Source organism: Podarcis vaucheri (assembly GCF_965113315.1).
Source record: "Podarcis vaucheri genome assembly, chromosome: 5".
Lineage (NCBI taxonomy): Eukaryota > Metazoa > Chordata > Lepidosauria > Squamata > Lacertidae > Podarcis > Podarcis vaucheri.
Window position 1 is genome coordinate 80,504,674 of NC_138763.1, and position 15,890 is coordinate 80,520,563.

General features: G+C 42.9%; 1 protein-coding gene across 5 annotated transcripts in view; it reads left to right on the plus strand.

Annotated features, from left to right (window-relative positions):
- Positions 1-11,675: 11,675 nt before the first annotated feature.
- Positions 11,676-15,890, plus strand: part of LRIT1 (leucine rich repeat, Ig-like and transmembrane domains 1) — a 28,138-nt gene continuing 23,923 nt past the window's right edge. The window contains exons 1-2 of one of the 5 annotated variants that reach the window (XM_082222389.1): positions 11,676-11,783; positions 15,039-15,289. In XM_082222389.1, the coding sequence (XP_082078515.1) occupies positions 15,168-15,289 (122 nt within the window). In that variant the 5' untranslated portion in view covers positions 11,676-11,783; positions 15,039-15,167. Of the gene's footprint in view, positions 11,784-12,368; positions 12,639-15,038; positions 15,290-15,890 lie in introns of those variants that run through there. The other 4 variants (XM_082222388.1, XM_082222394.1, XM_082222392.1 and 1 more) reach the window with 4 other exon arrangements.

Here is a 15,890-nt window from a genome sequence, read left to right on the forward strand (position 1 = left end):
CATATCAGCCCCAACTGAAGTGATCAAGGATGATGGGAGTTGGAGCTCAGAAACATCTGGATGGTCACAGGGATCTGCAACAGAAACAAAGTATTTTTATTGACTTTGTTAAAGTGGGGAAAGCACTAAAAAAATAAATCAACAGGTTACTAAATTGAGGGCATAGTGTATTAAACTATGAGACAGAGCGATCTTAAGGATGCTAACCTGGCCCATCTGGGTTAGTCAAAGTGTATTAATAGGTCTCAATGAGGCTGAAAATGCCTTAAACTTTATTGGAATGCCAGACAAAGCAGGACAATCGATGATACTTTTCCATTATTTTTTGCATTATTTTCTGTTTGGCTACAGACTGTATGACCTCAATCTCAAAACGTCCTGTACACATGGCCTCTGTCCATTCTGTGCATTCACAAAAGAGCTGCAGGCTTGATTTCTTTCTCCTACACATCCAAGCAGAAGTAGGGATCCAGGCACGGCAGCCTATTCAGTGCCATCCACTTACAAACCGTTAAAATGGGATTACGAGCCTGCCCTGCTATAAAACCTTTTTTTTCAGTGTCTCTGCTGTCGATTGTTAAAAGGCCTTTCCATTATGATGTTCATGAAAAAGGAGAGCAGAGTGTTCTAGGGAGAGGACACGGCTGTTGCATAAACTCTCCTTTCCAATTGTCCCCTGTGTGCTCTTTTGGTGAGGTCCAAAAGCCTCTTGTTTTGATTTCTCCTGAGATTACACGGTACAAACAGTGTGGGTGCAATCAATAAAGAACATCTCTTGTTCTGGCCTTGTGCCTGTGCCCTCCTGGTCTCACATTTATTTCATTCTCCGCAGCACAAAGTAGTTTCTTTGTTTTGTTTTTGCTATTAAGCACTTATTGATAAGCCAATAAAGTCGGAGCAAATTCAAAAAATAGACTTTCAAGTGTCAGAATTCCAGAAATGAAAATGCTCTATTCAGCAACTGGTGAGTGAGAGGGGATAGAAAATATGTTGAACTGGGGAGGCCTGAACTTCAGTTCCCATTTAGACTTTAACTTTGCCTCGCATTCATTGGAACGCAGTAGGGTTGCCATATCCCCAAGAATGAAAATCCGGATTTATGAGATCAGTTTTGGGGGATCAAAGTTGTTGAGCTTTTTTGGGGGGACATTTCCCCAAAAATAACATTCCTTTTGGGGATTTTCTTAGATTTTTAAAAATAAAAATAGCCCAACTTCAGCAAAAATCTGCTCAGGCGCCATTTTTCTTAGCGATTCCAGGACATGTCCAAGAAAACCAGGACGTATGGCAGCCCTGGAATGCAACAAATCTTCCAGGGCAAACAAAGTAAAGAATATGAAGTAGATCTTTAAATTTATATGTTTATTTTTTTGATTAAGCTTTTGAAATAGCTAGTTTGTATTCCCTTGCCGTGTCACCACTGGCAGAGGAAGGTGGGTGTGGTAGGTATGGCCTGCCCCGGGTGTCATCCCTGAGGGGGGTGACATTGCCGCCCTGCCCCCCTGGGATGCTCGCTGCTGGCAACATCCCCCGTGCTCCCCGCCCAACCCCTGTGGGATGCCCCACGGGTGGCTAGCCCTGCCCCCGGGTGCACAGCATGTGTGCCGCTCCAGGTGTTGGAGCAGCTAGCTCCGCCTCTGCAAGTCACACGGCTGAAGTCAATAGCCTATTAATTATACATTGGTCAGGCTTTGAGAAATACTCAGCAAACTCCATGGGGACTTTTTGTTATTTGATTGACTTCTTGGAACTTTGGATCCACTAAAATTCGCTTCTACCTTTGTGCCTGTACTAGTCTATTCCCAGTGTAAGTAACTTAGGAATGCCCCATTTCAGCAGCTTCTTCTGTTTGCCTTAGTCCATGGCAAGGATATTTTAGAGAAGGTTTGTCTCCATGTTTTTAGGATCTTACGGGCTGGATCCAATACCATCCTTACGGGTTGGATTCAATATCATCAACTGCATGAAGTGTTCAGGACAGATAAGAAAAAAGGTTTCTCAAACGAACCTTCATTATTAGAAAAAGTGTTATTACAAAATCAAACCAAGGTAATATAAAAAATATATGATACATTATTGGAGTGGGAGGTCAAAAACGAACAGGTCAAGGAGGTAATGATCAAGTAGGCTTTAGCTATTGGGAAAACCATCAACTTCACAGCATGGGAAGAACTCTGGAGAAAGAACTTGAAATTTACAGTCTGTGAAGTATTGAGGGAAAATCTAATCAAGATGTTTTATAGATGGTACTTAACACCTACCAAAATAGCTAAAATGTATAAGACAAAAACAAATCTGTGCTGGAGGTGTGGTAAAACAGAGGGGACACTTATACATGTTTGGTGGACCTGTGAAAAAATCAAAAGCTTCTGGAACATAGTATATGACGAGCTTAAAAAAATGTTTAAGTATAACTTTATGAAAAATATAGAAGCTTTTCTACTAGGTATAACGGACACAGGTATAGCAAGAGAAGATCAGAAAATATTCCTCTATGCCACAGGAGCGGCAAGGATCCTAACTGCTAAAAAATTGAAAAAAGAAACTGTGCCAACAAAAAAGGAATGGCAAGACAAACTGTTAGAGTACATTGAACAGGCTAGAGTAACAGAGGCAATTAGAGATCACAAGACTTTCAAAAAGCATAGGGAAAATGCAGAGAAAACAGTGCCCTAAAATACATACCTGGACTTGTTTTGATTAATATCTGCAGGAGACTTTGTGGATAATTAAGTTATAATTAGAAAAATCTTAATAATTATTCATAAAGGAAACAGCTTATAAGAAGTAAATAAGGAGGCCAGGTACAGGATAAAGGAAGTCTTTTATTTGGTTGTTTGTATTGTTGTATGTTATGCTCATTGTATGTTATGTTCACATTTAATTAAGGTGGATTTCTGTATTGGGGGGTGGGGGGTTTATGTTATGTTGTAAATAAAATTTCCAATAGAGAATTCAAAAAATAAAAAATAAAATAAGGATCTGCAATGATTCTGTTGTGGCCATGATAAGGCTGAGCCCAAACTGCTCACTTCATCTGAGATTCATTTCCATGAGTGTCAAAATTGTGTCATTCCCAGCAATTCTTCGTGTCCATTGTGAGCACACTTGTACTGATTTTATTGGGGTTTTTTTGGGGGGGTGTGTGCTTATTGTAATTTTTTGTCTGTCTATTATGCTTATTTCCTCACATTTCTGTTTCTGCAAAAATGCAAAATGTGTATGCTTCCTTTCGATGGCTAATTGGCATTCCCAAGGCAGTTTATAGAGGAATAAAAATCCCAATATTGTAAAATAAACAAACAATAAAACTACACAGCTTAGGATAAAAACCATTTAAGTCATATTGGCCTTGGAAAGCTACATGATTTTGTTCAAGTTGTTGCAGCATTAAACCTGATAGGATGGTGTGATGGATAGTTGTAAACAAAATTATGTGGCTTACTATAGCCAATACATTTAAAGGCGTGCAAAGGGGGAAAACGAATTCATTTTTATTTGTTTTCTTTTTAAGTATTCATTTGTTTCGTTTTCAGTTTGCTGAAAATTGCATTTGTTCCTCTGTTTTCTGCAGAAGAGCCGAATTATGACTTCTGCTTGTTTGATCCAAATGGCGTGACATTTGCAGCCCCTCATGGCATTCATCACTCCAAATTACAGATAGATAGGACAATGGAAAAGGGTTGGAATCTGAATACACACTGAGATTTATTGATTTATTTATTGTTAGTATTTAATTTTTATTGTTGTTGGATAGAACCATCCATGTTATTGAAAGACTGCATTTGTTTTGAACATTTTGTAATGTCAATCCATCATCACAATTTTTCTTTTGAAAATCAATAAAATATTTTTTTCTTAAAAAGAAGAAGAAGAAGAAAAGAGAAATCCTATATGAGTCACATTGCTTTCAATGGAAGACCCGGCTGAATTTCTCCTGCTTCTAGCTTCAGAGTTTTTGATTCTACCGTAATGAAATTTTATGAATTCTATGTGCAATTTTGGGCCAATGGTTGACAGGGCCGGAAATGATTTTTTTCTCTCAACTTCATCGGCACTTGGTTGGTTCCCCGCCCCACCTTTCTCTTTTTGAAATTATGGCCTTCCTTTGTTAGGTATAAGAAAGTTTGCATGACAAGGCCCCGTGCCCCGTGGTTCCCTTATACACATGGACACGGATAAGTTAGGTTAATGTGCAAAAAATAGGCCAAAACGTTACTGTTTACAGATGTGAGCGGTTTGGCATAGGCACTGGGTGAAACCAGACTATATCTTGACTCCTCCCCATCTGCAGGGAGTCTCATAAGGGTATACCACCGGTAGGGGGAGCCCTATGATATACATCAAATTGGGGCACCTCCAGGGCCCCCGATGGGGGCGTGGCATGGCCCTAGCCCACGCCCAGGCTACGGACAGAATCCACACACCCGGATCCCTTAAAAGGGATACTCTTATTGAGGAGGGGCAGGTAGAGGCTATAACCATCCTTCTCATCACAAAGGCTTACCCAATGCCTAACCTCACAAAGTTGTGGCGATTGCTACAAGGTAGGCAAAAACCAAATGGCTGGTGCCAATTTGCCAAGTGGGGAAAAATTCCTACCCGGCCCCATCAATATGGCAGCCGACATATGTCCATAGCAAGCTCATGTCATACCAAAGCTTAAAAAGAGGGTGGGTGGGCTGGGAGATCTGGTGAGGAAGCAAAAGGAGGCCACCTCCTAGCCGCGCCACATTTTAAACGTCTTGAGGGTTAGAATTCCTGCTCCGTGATTGCAGTCATGGGATTGTTGTCTATCACATGATGGTATATGTCTTGACTCCACAAAGTGGGAAGTGACAGAGACAGGATGTTTGTGTTACTGTGTTCCGTGAAGTGGGACTATTGTCCTTTGTTCTTTCTCTTTGCTGTCTGATGCTAGAGAGAGAGGGAGCTATGTTGCAGTGCTGTGTGTGTGTTTATGTGTAAATAAAGTAGATTAGCCAAAATGCTGAGTTGCTGAGGTCTGTCACTCAAGCTGCGAAGACTCTGTGGATCCCTAAGTGTGTCGGGTGTCTGTTGGCATCAGTTGCTGTGATGCTCGGGCTGAAGAAAGCTTTTGAAGCTCCCGAATGATAGACCAGGAGGGAGAGAACATTCCAGTCGAGCATGTGTCTTTGCCAGGGTCCTACTTGAGTGTAGGATGAGCTCCTGACACTGAGGTCACGTCCCCCAGATTGGTTGGCTGGGGGTGTGACACGGCTGGGAGTCTCGGTGACATGGGCGGCATCCCTCCGCCCCCAATCTGGGTCGCTGGGGGTCCCAGATGCCAGTCTGCAACACCGCCCCCCAGGGAAGGGGAGCGGATTTGCTGAGGGCGGAAATAGCTTTGGGCAGGATCAATGTAGTAGAGGCCTGAGGGGAGGATTGACCACAGCACCTGCAACTGCAGCGTGGAGATCTCCCTGTTGGAATCTGCACCCTGGTTGCCCAGTGAGACCTTGTTTGCCTGGCTTGCACCACGGCACGGTTCAACCCTGGCTGACTCACATGGAACAGGTTTTGGGCGGTCCAAATCTGGTGGATCCATTCCATCAACATGTGGTTTGGGGAATAATGAGCTGATCCTGGCCCCAATGCCATGCCAACCCTTAGCCTACCTGCTGCTGCCAATAAAGATTTGGGCTGATTTTATCCCATCACTGCCGTACAATTTGGCTTTTCGCTGCTCTCATCAGTCACATAATTCACCTACCTGGGCAAGCATGATTAGATACTGGTGTTAAAAAGTCTTTAAGATCTCTCGTCTTCCCCTCCACGGGGTTTTCTGAGGAAATGGAATCATCAGTAAATTACTTACATGTTTAGTCAAGATGTGACCTCAGTCTCAAAAAGGGGGGGACAGTGGGCATTAGGGCCAGATGTTTAGTGCTGGAGAAGTTCCAGTTGGCCAGGTTCCTAATTGAAGAGTTGGGGGTTAGCACAAGTGGCATATTGTTTGAATTTCCCTGAATTAATTTGGCTAGCTTAGTTGGGGTGAATTCTTCTTCACCAACTAGGAATCTGCCCCAACCTTTGTGCAAGCATATGATTGGTACAGTGCAATGATATGGAACACAGCGCATGGTGTTTTCAGCTAATGATGTCTCTTAACACACATTGGCATCATGTTAATAATAATTCCAATCAAAGCAACAAGAACTTTCATCGGTGTGACTAATCTCATTTTCTTCCTCAATGCTCTGAAAATTGGATTTTTAAAAAAACCCATTGTTGTAAGTTTAAATGTTTATTTTCCCCAAGACAGTTTGGTCTGGGTTTTACTTGGATAAATTTCATAAGCTAGTTTTCTGCTGCGTCTAGTTTTAAACTTTTAACTATATTACTGATGATAAGGAATGCTGAAAAAAATTAACTGAGTGCAGCAAAGAGTGTTGCACTGTCATCAATTCATGAATGCAGGCTGGTGCAACATTTTTTGTTGTTGATTGGGGTGGTTGCCTCACTCTGACGAGAGCTAACCCATCTTGCCCTTAAGAACTTCCAGTCATGCTGGTAAGCAAACCAAGCTCTTCACAAGACAGAGAAGGGCCCCAAAAGCAAACTGTATTATACGTGATAACCAGGCAATGCTAAATGTCTCTAGCATACCCAAGGTAATTGTTTTCTTTTCCATTGTAAATCATGTAACTTTTTCCTGCATGCCATTTCTACTGAAGCTAGGGAGACATTGCCTTTAAATATATATATTTATAATTTTAATTTATATACATTACAACAACAGTTCAACAATAATTCTAACATTTTGAATCTTGACTTCCTTCCCCCTCTTTCTGCAGTTCCTTATATTTATTTTCACATTCTCTGCATACTCCAAATTATCTTAACTTATTTCATTTGTTCTCATATATTTTTTTGAAACTGCAGGTTTTTACAATAATCCTGCCAATGTCTTAATCTGTTTACAGTTTATTTGCAAATATTCAACAAACCATTTCAACTCCTTTATAAAAAGTTTAGTGTCTTGATTTCTTATTCTTCTGTTAAGCTTCACAATTTCTCCATAGTCAGTTACGGTAGTTTCAGTATTCATTCTTCTTTCATTGGGACATCTTCTTCTTTCCATTTTTGGGCAAATAATGTTCTTGCAGCTGTAGTTGCATACATAAATAAATTTCTTAGGGAGACATTGCTGGAGCATACTGGAATATGAAAGACCAGTAAAGTGATTCACAATATTAATTCTGCTTGTGTGCTCTGATTAATCGATGACGAAACTGATTCAGAAGTAAGCAAGCACCGTCTCCTAATCCGAGGTGACCCGACAGAGCTTAGTGTAATACTATTATGCTTCAAATCAGAATAGATTGTTTCTGCATAAAGTGTCATGTAGGAATAATCTAGTGTGCCCCCCTAAAAATAAAAAAGTATGTTTTGAACAAAAGGTGCCTCATGTTCTATTCTATTTGCAGGGGGAATATTTTGAAGAAAGCATAATCACGTGCCTTAGAATTCTGATTTGCAATGTTCACATTTTAGAAGCATTTAAGGTGCCATCCTTTTAAATTCTTCTGCTCGCCACCACATTTCGTTATTCCTCCACTGTGTGCTCTTCTGAAGATGCACCCATGCCTTGTAAAAATAATGGAGGTGGGGACATAGGAAGCTGCCTTATATTGGTCTGTCTAGTTCAGTATTGACTCCTTGATGGGTAGGAAAACTATGGCCTGGGGGCCAGATCCGGCCCAATCACCCTCTAAATCCAGTCCGTGGACGATCCAGGAACCAGCGTGTTTTTACATGAGTAGAATGTGTACTTTTATTTAAAATGCATCTCTGGGTTATTTGTGGGGCAAAGGAATTTGTTCATTTCCCCCCTTCAAAATATAGTCCGGCCCTCCACAAGGTCTGAGGGACAGTGGACTGACCCCCTGCTGAAAAGGTTTGCTGACCCCTCTGACTGGCTGTAGCTCTTCAGGGTTTCAGACAGGAATCTTATTCCCAGACCTGTCTGGAGGCACTGGACAAATGTAATATTTACATGCCAGCATTAGGGCATCTTGGTGGTTTGCAACCAATGGCCATATCAGAACTGCAATAAAGCCAATCTAAAAGGCAATGGGTTGTATCCAATGGTATCCTTGCCCTAGTGGAAAGCACATACACGTTTGCAAGTTGGAGCTGACATTTTTTCATGAGCTACCTCATCCACTGCAGCTTCCTGTTCCCCTCCAGGAAATCTACTACTGATGGTGAACCTGTAGAATAGAATGTGATGTGGAGGGTTTGGGGGATAATAGATGGGACAACTTGTACCAGACTTTATGGCAGGAGGAAACAGAGAGCTCACATAGGCCTACCAGTTTGGGCCACAGCCCAATGTTTCTTTAAAGAAACCAGAAGACTGTGAGTTCTGAAGTCCCCAATTCACATCTTATTTGAGTCATGGATTTACTTCTCTTTCAGCTGAAGCAATATGGTCATACAGATATATTGACTTACTTTAAATATTTTTTTAGCAGTAGCATATTATTACTCTTACCATCCATGTGTTCAACTGCAGTGGTACCTCAGGTTACATACGCTTCAGGTTACATACGCTTCAGGTTACACACTCTGCTAACCCAGAAATAGTGCTTCAGGTTAAGAACTTTGCTTCAGGATAAGAACAGAAATTGGGTTCTGGCGGTGCGGCAGCAGCAGGAGGCCCCATTAGCTAAAGTGGTGCTTCAGGTTAAGAACAGTTTCAGGTTAAGAATGGACCTCCGGAACGAATTAAGTACTTAACCTGAGGTACCACTGTATCTCAGACTCACTTTGATCTCCAATGTGGCCCAACTCTCCAGTTATTACAAAGCGAGGTGCTTCTGGCAAAATGCTCCTTGGGCTCAGTGGGCCCCCTGGGCTAGCTTACCATCAGTGGCAGGCAACGGCACTGCTGTGATCTGAAGCAGGCAGCCATGAGCCATTTGCCATTTTAACTACCCACAAGAATCAGGAGGGACCGTGGCCCAAAAAAGGTACCAGCCATTATGGACCATGCTGGGGCATTTGGCCCTTTGTAACTGCCTGATAGTACCAGGTGCTGCCACTGGGTCTGACTGTGCATTGAGTTTCCAGAGGTGCTGTGTGGAAAATGCCCCCATTCTTTTCCAGCTGTTCTCCATCAATTAATGAGAAAAATTGTATTTGATAATTATCAAAGGGGAGTGAAATTTTGGAGGAATTCTCATTGGTACAGGGCTTTTGTCTGCGTCCCTTATTTTCAAGATGGCCATGGGATGCTTGTGAGTGCCTTTCATTCTACAAATCATCTTTGCTCTGCAGCCTTCCTGGGTGTCGTACTTATGGAAGTCCTCATTTGGACTGTGCTGTAAGTGTAGAAGGTAAGTATGCTGCCTATCATGTGTCTGACTGCAGTCCATTGCTGTTGCTCTTTTAAATGTGAAGTCTTTGAATTTTTAAGAAAATCAGTGCAGAAATAGGTTTTTAAAAATGTAAATAGGAGTTCCCTAAAAAAGAAAAACCCAGCATGCATCTAAGGCACTCAGTAGCCCAATCGCCTGTCTTCTAACACTTCAGTTAAAACCCAGTGGAAGAATACATTGTGGCTTTAACTTCTCTCTTGGGGATTTCTGAGATCAGGAAGCACAGGCAGCCGGGCAGGCTGCAGAGTCCTGAAGGAATATTTATTGGGAAGAAACTATCCATGGATGCTTTGCAATTAAGGTCAGTCCTGCATCCACTGGAAGCAATCCTGAAGCACCTTGAGAAGTAGTTGGAAAAGTGGAAGCCTTCTTCACAGGTGAGCAAAATGTTTGAGAAACTGGAGGACAGGTTTTCACAAGGTTGTTGTTTAGTCGTTTAGTCGTGTCCGACTCTTCGTGACCCCATGGACCAGAGCATGCCAGGCACTCCTGTCTTCCACTGCCTCCCGCAGTTTGGTCAGACTCATGTTTGTAGCTTCGAGAACATGGTACAGCCTCCCATCTAGACACAGAGCAGATCCAGTCCTGCTTCCACAAGATTGGCGCATCATGCGCTTTCAGACCACGCCAGGGATTCTGCACTGGCTGTTGATAACACAAGTGCTGAGCACCAGCTATTTCATACTGTACTCATCCTCCTCCTATCCCACCCCCCTTTGCTATGTGTCTTTGATTTTCCTGATGGACAAAGAGGAAGAAAAAACCTTAAACAAGGAAAGGAAATGGCAGCAGGTGGTTCAGCCTGCTTTTAATCAGGTAATGTTCCAGTTGCACAGCCCTCAAAGAAACCGCTCTGATAGGCTTTAATATTCCATGCCAAAATGCATCAGGGTTTCTTTTATTTCATTCGCACACCTAGAAGTTCTACTTAATGACTTAAGTCCTATAGGGCTGGAGGAGCTTTCTTCATCAGCCTTAAGTGCAAAATCCAATTGCAAATGACATAATGCATTAATGTGCTCTCAGGCTTGCACCAGTGGGAAGGATCTGCCACTTTCCAAGATGTGCCCTTTCAGAAGCTTTGGCATGATACATTGGACTAATGAAATTGCTTGAGCAGCTGGCTGCAAAGTGCCCGCTTTCAAATCATCTAAGGAAATGTAAAAAGATATTGTTGCTGCTGGCAGTTTATTTTTACAGATTTTCTGTTTAAACAAGTGTGTGTCTATTGCTTTTGTAAGCATGTAAAATAGCAATCATGGCTGAACCAGTGTCACAAATTCAGAGTGTATTTAGTGTCCAGAGTATATTTATTCTGTGTGGTTTTCTCTCTCTCTCCCCCCCCCCGCCCCGCTTAGGGGCCCTGCTGTGTTGCTGCATAGCTGTAAAAGTGCATTATGGAGAGATGATGGCCTCCTAAAATTATTCTCCTTGTTTGTAGGAGGCAAAATAGAGGTAGCCATTTTAGTAAATATTCTTGGGGTAGGAGCAGAATTCTTCAGCTGTGTAGAGAAGGGTGTTGAAAAAGAAAATTATCAGAAAATTTAATATACTTTTTTAAAGACACATTGACTGAATGGGACTACAGTATATAGTTACTTCCTTCATTCACCAGTATGAACTAATCGGCAAAGGAAGGAGGAGGAGGAGGAGAAGAAGAAGAACAGGGAAAGTCCGTTGCTTCCTTCCATCGTTTTAAAATATATTGGGCTAGATGCACAGTTGTGCTCAAAACTTCCCCATCCTACTAATGGGTGGAGAAGCTGAGGGGCATTTTGCCAAATATTCTCCAAGGGTTAGGGAACATTTCCAACCATTTACAGTGGTACCTCAGGTTACAGACACTTCAGGTTACAGACTCCACTAACCCAGAAATAGTTCCTTGGGTTAAGAACTTTGCTTCAGGATGAGAACAGAAATTGTGCTCTGGCAGCGCAGTGGCAGCGGGAGGCCCCATTAGCTAAAGTGGTACCTCAGGTTAAGAACAGTTTCAGGTTAAGAACGGACCTCTGGAACGAATTAAGTTCTTAACCTGAGGTAACACTGTATAGACACAACCTGAAAAAAAAATCTGAGAGAATATCTCAGGTCACCTCTGCACTGTACTTTTGAGGCAGCATCATACCACTTTAAGCAGTAATGGCTTTGCCCAAAGAATCCTGGGAGCTGTGGTTTGTTAATGATGCTAGGTGAGATGCTAGGTGACCCCTATTCCCCACACAGAACTTCAGTTCCCAGAGTTCTCTGGGGAAAGGGATGGTTATACCACTCTAGGAATTTTAACTCTGAAGGAGAACAGGGGTCTCCCAACAACTCCCAACAACCTTAAAAAAGTTACAGCTTTCAGGATTCTTTGGGAGAAAGCCACAACTGTTGGTATAATAATGGTTTAGGTGTAGAGTATGGGTGTGGATGAATATATAATTGATTATATTGATTAGGAGTCTGGAAAACTCAATAATCATGGGCAAAATCATTTATTTCAGGCTCAGATACCTCTCCCCCCAACAATCTGAGGATAAAAATATCTACCTTTGCAAAGCTTCTCTCTCTCTCTTGTACACCCATCCCTGCACAGTGGTGGAGCTTCATGCTCCAGCACGGGGGGGGGGGGAGAGCAGGCGGGGGCGAGGCTGGCATGTGTCCTGGTGACATGGTGCACTGCCCACAGGGGCGTGGCGGATGTCCTGGGGGCATGGCACATAGCTGTCAACTTTCCCCTTTTCTTAATCCTATTCGGAATAAGGGAATTTCTCTTAAAGAAAGGGGAAAGTTGACAGCTATGGCATGGCGTGCTGCCCGCAGGGGCATGGCATACCGCCTGTGGGGGCATGGTGCCCAGCATGGGCGGGGGACAGCTGCAATGGCACCCCACTGGGATCGTGCTGCCGGGGGCGGTGCGCTCCCCCCGCACTCCTCTGCCTCTGCCTCTGCCCCTGCCCCTGCCTCCTCCTTCCTTCATCCTTCTTCCAGTGCAGGGACTTTATCACGTTGGCACTTTGTCCCCTATTTCACATGTATGTTCCCTGGTAGAAAATGGTGTCGCTAGGGCTGACTATGGGATGGCGGTCCAGATCTCCCTTGGAGGGAAACCAAGTGGCAGCTGACTTCCGAGGCACTCTGGGAAATGAAGATTGCAGGAATGAGTGTTTGGTGCCCACTCTGCAAAACATTTTGAGAAAAACGAGGAAAAGGTGCAAGAGCTCTTGCCGCTGCTGCCAGCACCACCCGGTAAGGGGAAGGAGGGAGATCAACCAGGTGGGTGGCACCTGAGATTTGACGGGGGTTTTTTTGGTTTAACAATCAAGTGGTGTATAAATTTATGAAATAAAACAAAGCAATGAATAATAAATAAACGTTTATCTACTTTTCACACCCTGGGGTGTCTTTGACAAGAATGGTGGCATATACAAAATTGACGAAACACTTTTGTGGTGTCAGCTCCTTATAGGATGCTGTCATATTTGTAACTGGGCTGGTGGTGCAAGGCCTGCACCACCAAACATGTACGGTCATCCACCAGGCTGAACAAACCTTCTGTTTCTTGCCTTTGTGAAAACAAGTCTTTCTAGCACCAGGTAGGCCACAATATACAGCCAGCGCAGCTCAGTGTGTTTGCCTGAAATAAACCCAGTGGCTGCTCAATCCATGGATTCACTGTGTAATCTGTTGTTGTTTAGTCGTTTAGTCGTGTCCGACTCTTCGTGACTCTATGGACCAGAGCACGCCAGGCACTCCTGTCTCCCACTGCCTCCTGCAGTTTGGTCAAACTCATGTTGGTAGCTTCGAGAATGCTGTCCAACCATTTCATCCTCTGTCGTCCCCTTCTCCTTGTGCCCTCCATCTTTCCCAACGTCAGGGTCTTTTCCAGGGAGTCTTCTCTTCTCATGAGGTGGCCAAAGTACTGGAGCCTCAGCTTCATTATCTGTCCTTCCAGTGAGCACTCAGAGCTGATTTCCTTCAGAATGGATAGGTTGATCTTCTTGCAGTCCATGGGACTCTCAAGAGTCTCCTCCAGTACCATAATTCAAAAGCATCAATTCTTCGGTGGTCAGCCTTCTTTATGGTCCAGCTCTCACTTCCATACATCACTACTGGGAAAACCATAGCTTTAACTATACAGACATAACTATACGGATATAATGATAAATGAAATAAATACATACATACTTTCCCATTTCTTATGGACCTGTGCCTCTTCCTGTTATTTCTGCAGTTTTTCTGCTCTAACTCATCAATAGGAGTAGTAATCTACTAAGCATTTAAAGTGATATTTGGCATTTGTAGCACTTGTAAAATATTTGCACATATTCAGGTTGCCATATGACCTCTTTTTCCAGGACACAGCTTCCTTCCAGGATTAAAATTTCTGCCTGGGAGGATTTTTAAAATTTGAAAAAATGTCCAGGGGGGTTAGTTAGTTAGTTTTGTTTATAGTAACCAAAGAATTATTTCTAGTTCATTAGATCTAAGGCACCTGGCTAAGCTAGTCTGCAGCAGAGAATCACAACAGAGCAGCATCTTAAACTAGCTACATACTGTATAAATCCCTTGTAGCTGAACTAAAAGGACACTGGCTCAGCTACAAAATCTTGGAGAAGGAGTCTGGGAGGACAAGAGCTAACATCCCCTTGCCATTAAGGAGAGTCAATATGTACATGTTAAACAGTTTAATAAACTGTTTTGTGCACACTTATGTTCACAAAGATGCGAACATGAGCCCAAATACTTTCATGTGGCAAGTGAGGGAGCAATATGTATTATTATTATTGTGTTGCTGAAAGTTAAGAACATTGCTACTAGCAATATATCAGAGCTTCTATAGCCAACATATAGTAGTATTCAAAATGAGAGTTGTCATAGTGATCCATAATTAAAAGTAGAACATGTCCTCTTTTTTGCTCTTCAAAATATAGCAACCCTGCCTTATAACCCTGGAAGAAAGGCCCATATTATTATCTCCTTATTGCTGGTTCTAGGGGAGGTGCTCAAGCTGAGAACAGTGGGCTGGCTGAGGCAAGCTCCTGAGCTTGTGGCGTAGAGGAGGTCTGAGGCAGAGATTTTCTGCCTTGCAGGTCACGACTCATACCTGAGCTACTCATTCGTGTGAAAAGTCTTCCTCCATTTGGCTGAGATTCAGACCAGGCTGTTGCTGTACCACTGAATCTCTCTCTCTTCAGTTCAGGGAAGACGTTGTGTGTGTGTGTGTGTGTGTGTGTGTGTGTGTGTGTGAGAGAGAGAGAGAGAGAGAACAATATTATTAAAATCAGCATAAAAGTTTCCACATTTTCTACCCACAGCACGACTCCAATCCATTCATCCATGTGAAACATTTAACACTGAGAGAAGTCACTCCAGAAGACCCAATCCCCCAGATTGTTAAAATATTGCTGTCTGGATAGTGAAAAGGATAATTTTTGTTCCATAATCAAAAAGCTGCTCATCTTTAGGAACTTTGCTTTGAAACTGTGTAGTGAGGGAAGAAAGAAACCTCTCTCCCCCTCCCTCCCTCTTTCTCTCTCTCTCTCTCTGTGTGTGTGTTTCCAGGAAGCAATAAGCACCTACATGAAAATAACTCCATCCTTAATCCCCTGCCTATCCGTTTTTATCTGATGGCTTCGGCACGGGCAGGAAGATCACTGCGCGGCAGAAAACGACGGCGAGTTAACAAGATGTGGCCAGTCCCATGGATAAAACAATAGAGAAAACCCTCTTCCACTTTGTCTAGCACCCTGGTGCCGTTCTCATGCCCAGGTCACAATGTGGCTCATGGTGGGCTTAGTGTGTTGCCTTGTGTTTGGGGGGCTTCCCTTGGCTCTCGCCTCCTGCCCTTCTCAATGTAGCTGCGCTTTCCACAGTATCAACGAAGGGATGAAAGCAAGGTACGTTGGCAACTGTCTATTTATTTTATTCCTTGGTGGGCTTTGAAGTGTTGTTTCGTGAGTAGAGGTTAGCGCATTGCCTGAGCTGAACCGCCCCCCCCCAAGTAGACGTGGGTCACTCCATGGCTCTTTGTTGCAAATGTTATTTTCCCAATCACTTTGTACTACAGCTTTCTGCACAGTCGGATTAGCTCCAGAGCAGACTGTAATCTGATTTCAGAGATGTCATTTGCTGATCTTCTGTATGCCAAAGGCAGAAGCAATATAATTAACATTGGTACAATGTTAGGCAAAAGGGGCACTAAAATTGAGCTTTTGGAAAATATATGTGCAGGGAAATGGTTTTCATCACCATGTTGGACCAACAAATAAAACATAACCCTGGACTTTTCATTTTTAAAAAAACAAAACAAAAAAAAAACCCAGACAACAGCCGTACCTATATATTTTATGTTGCTTCCAACCTTCCAGCTGAATTCTTGTTCCTGAAACTAGCTGAGATATGAAGCTTACTCTGTTTAAGGATTTTTTTTCTTGATTTGGTGTTTTTTGTTTTGTCTTGTTAAAGAAAAGCAGCAACAGATGTTTCCATTTTTTCAAG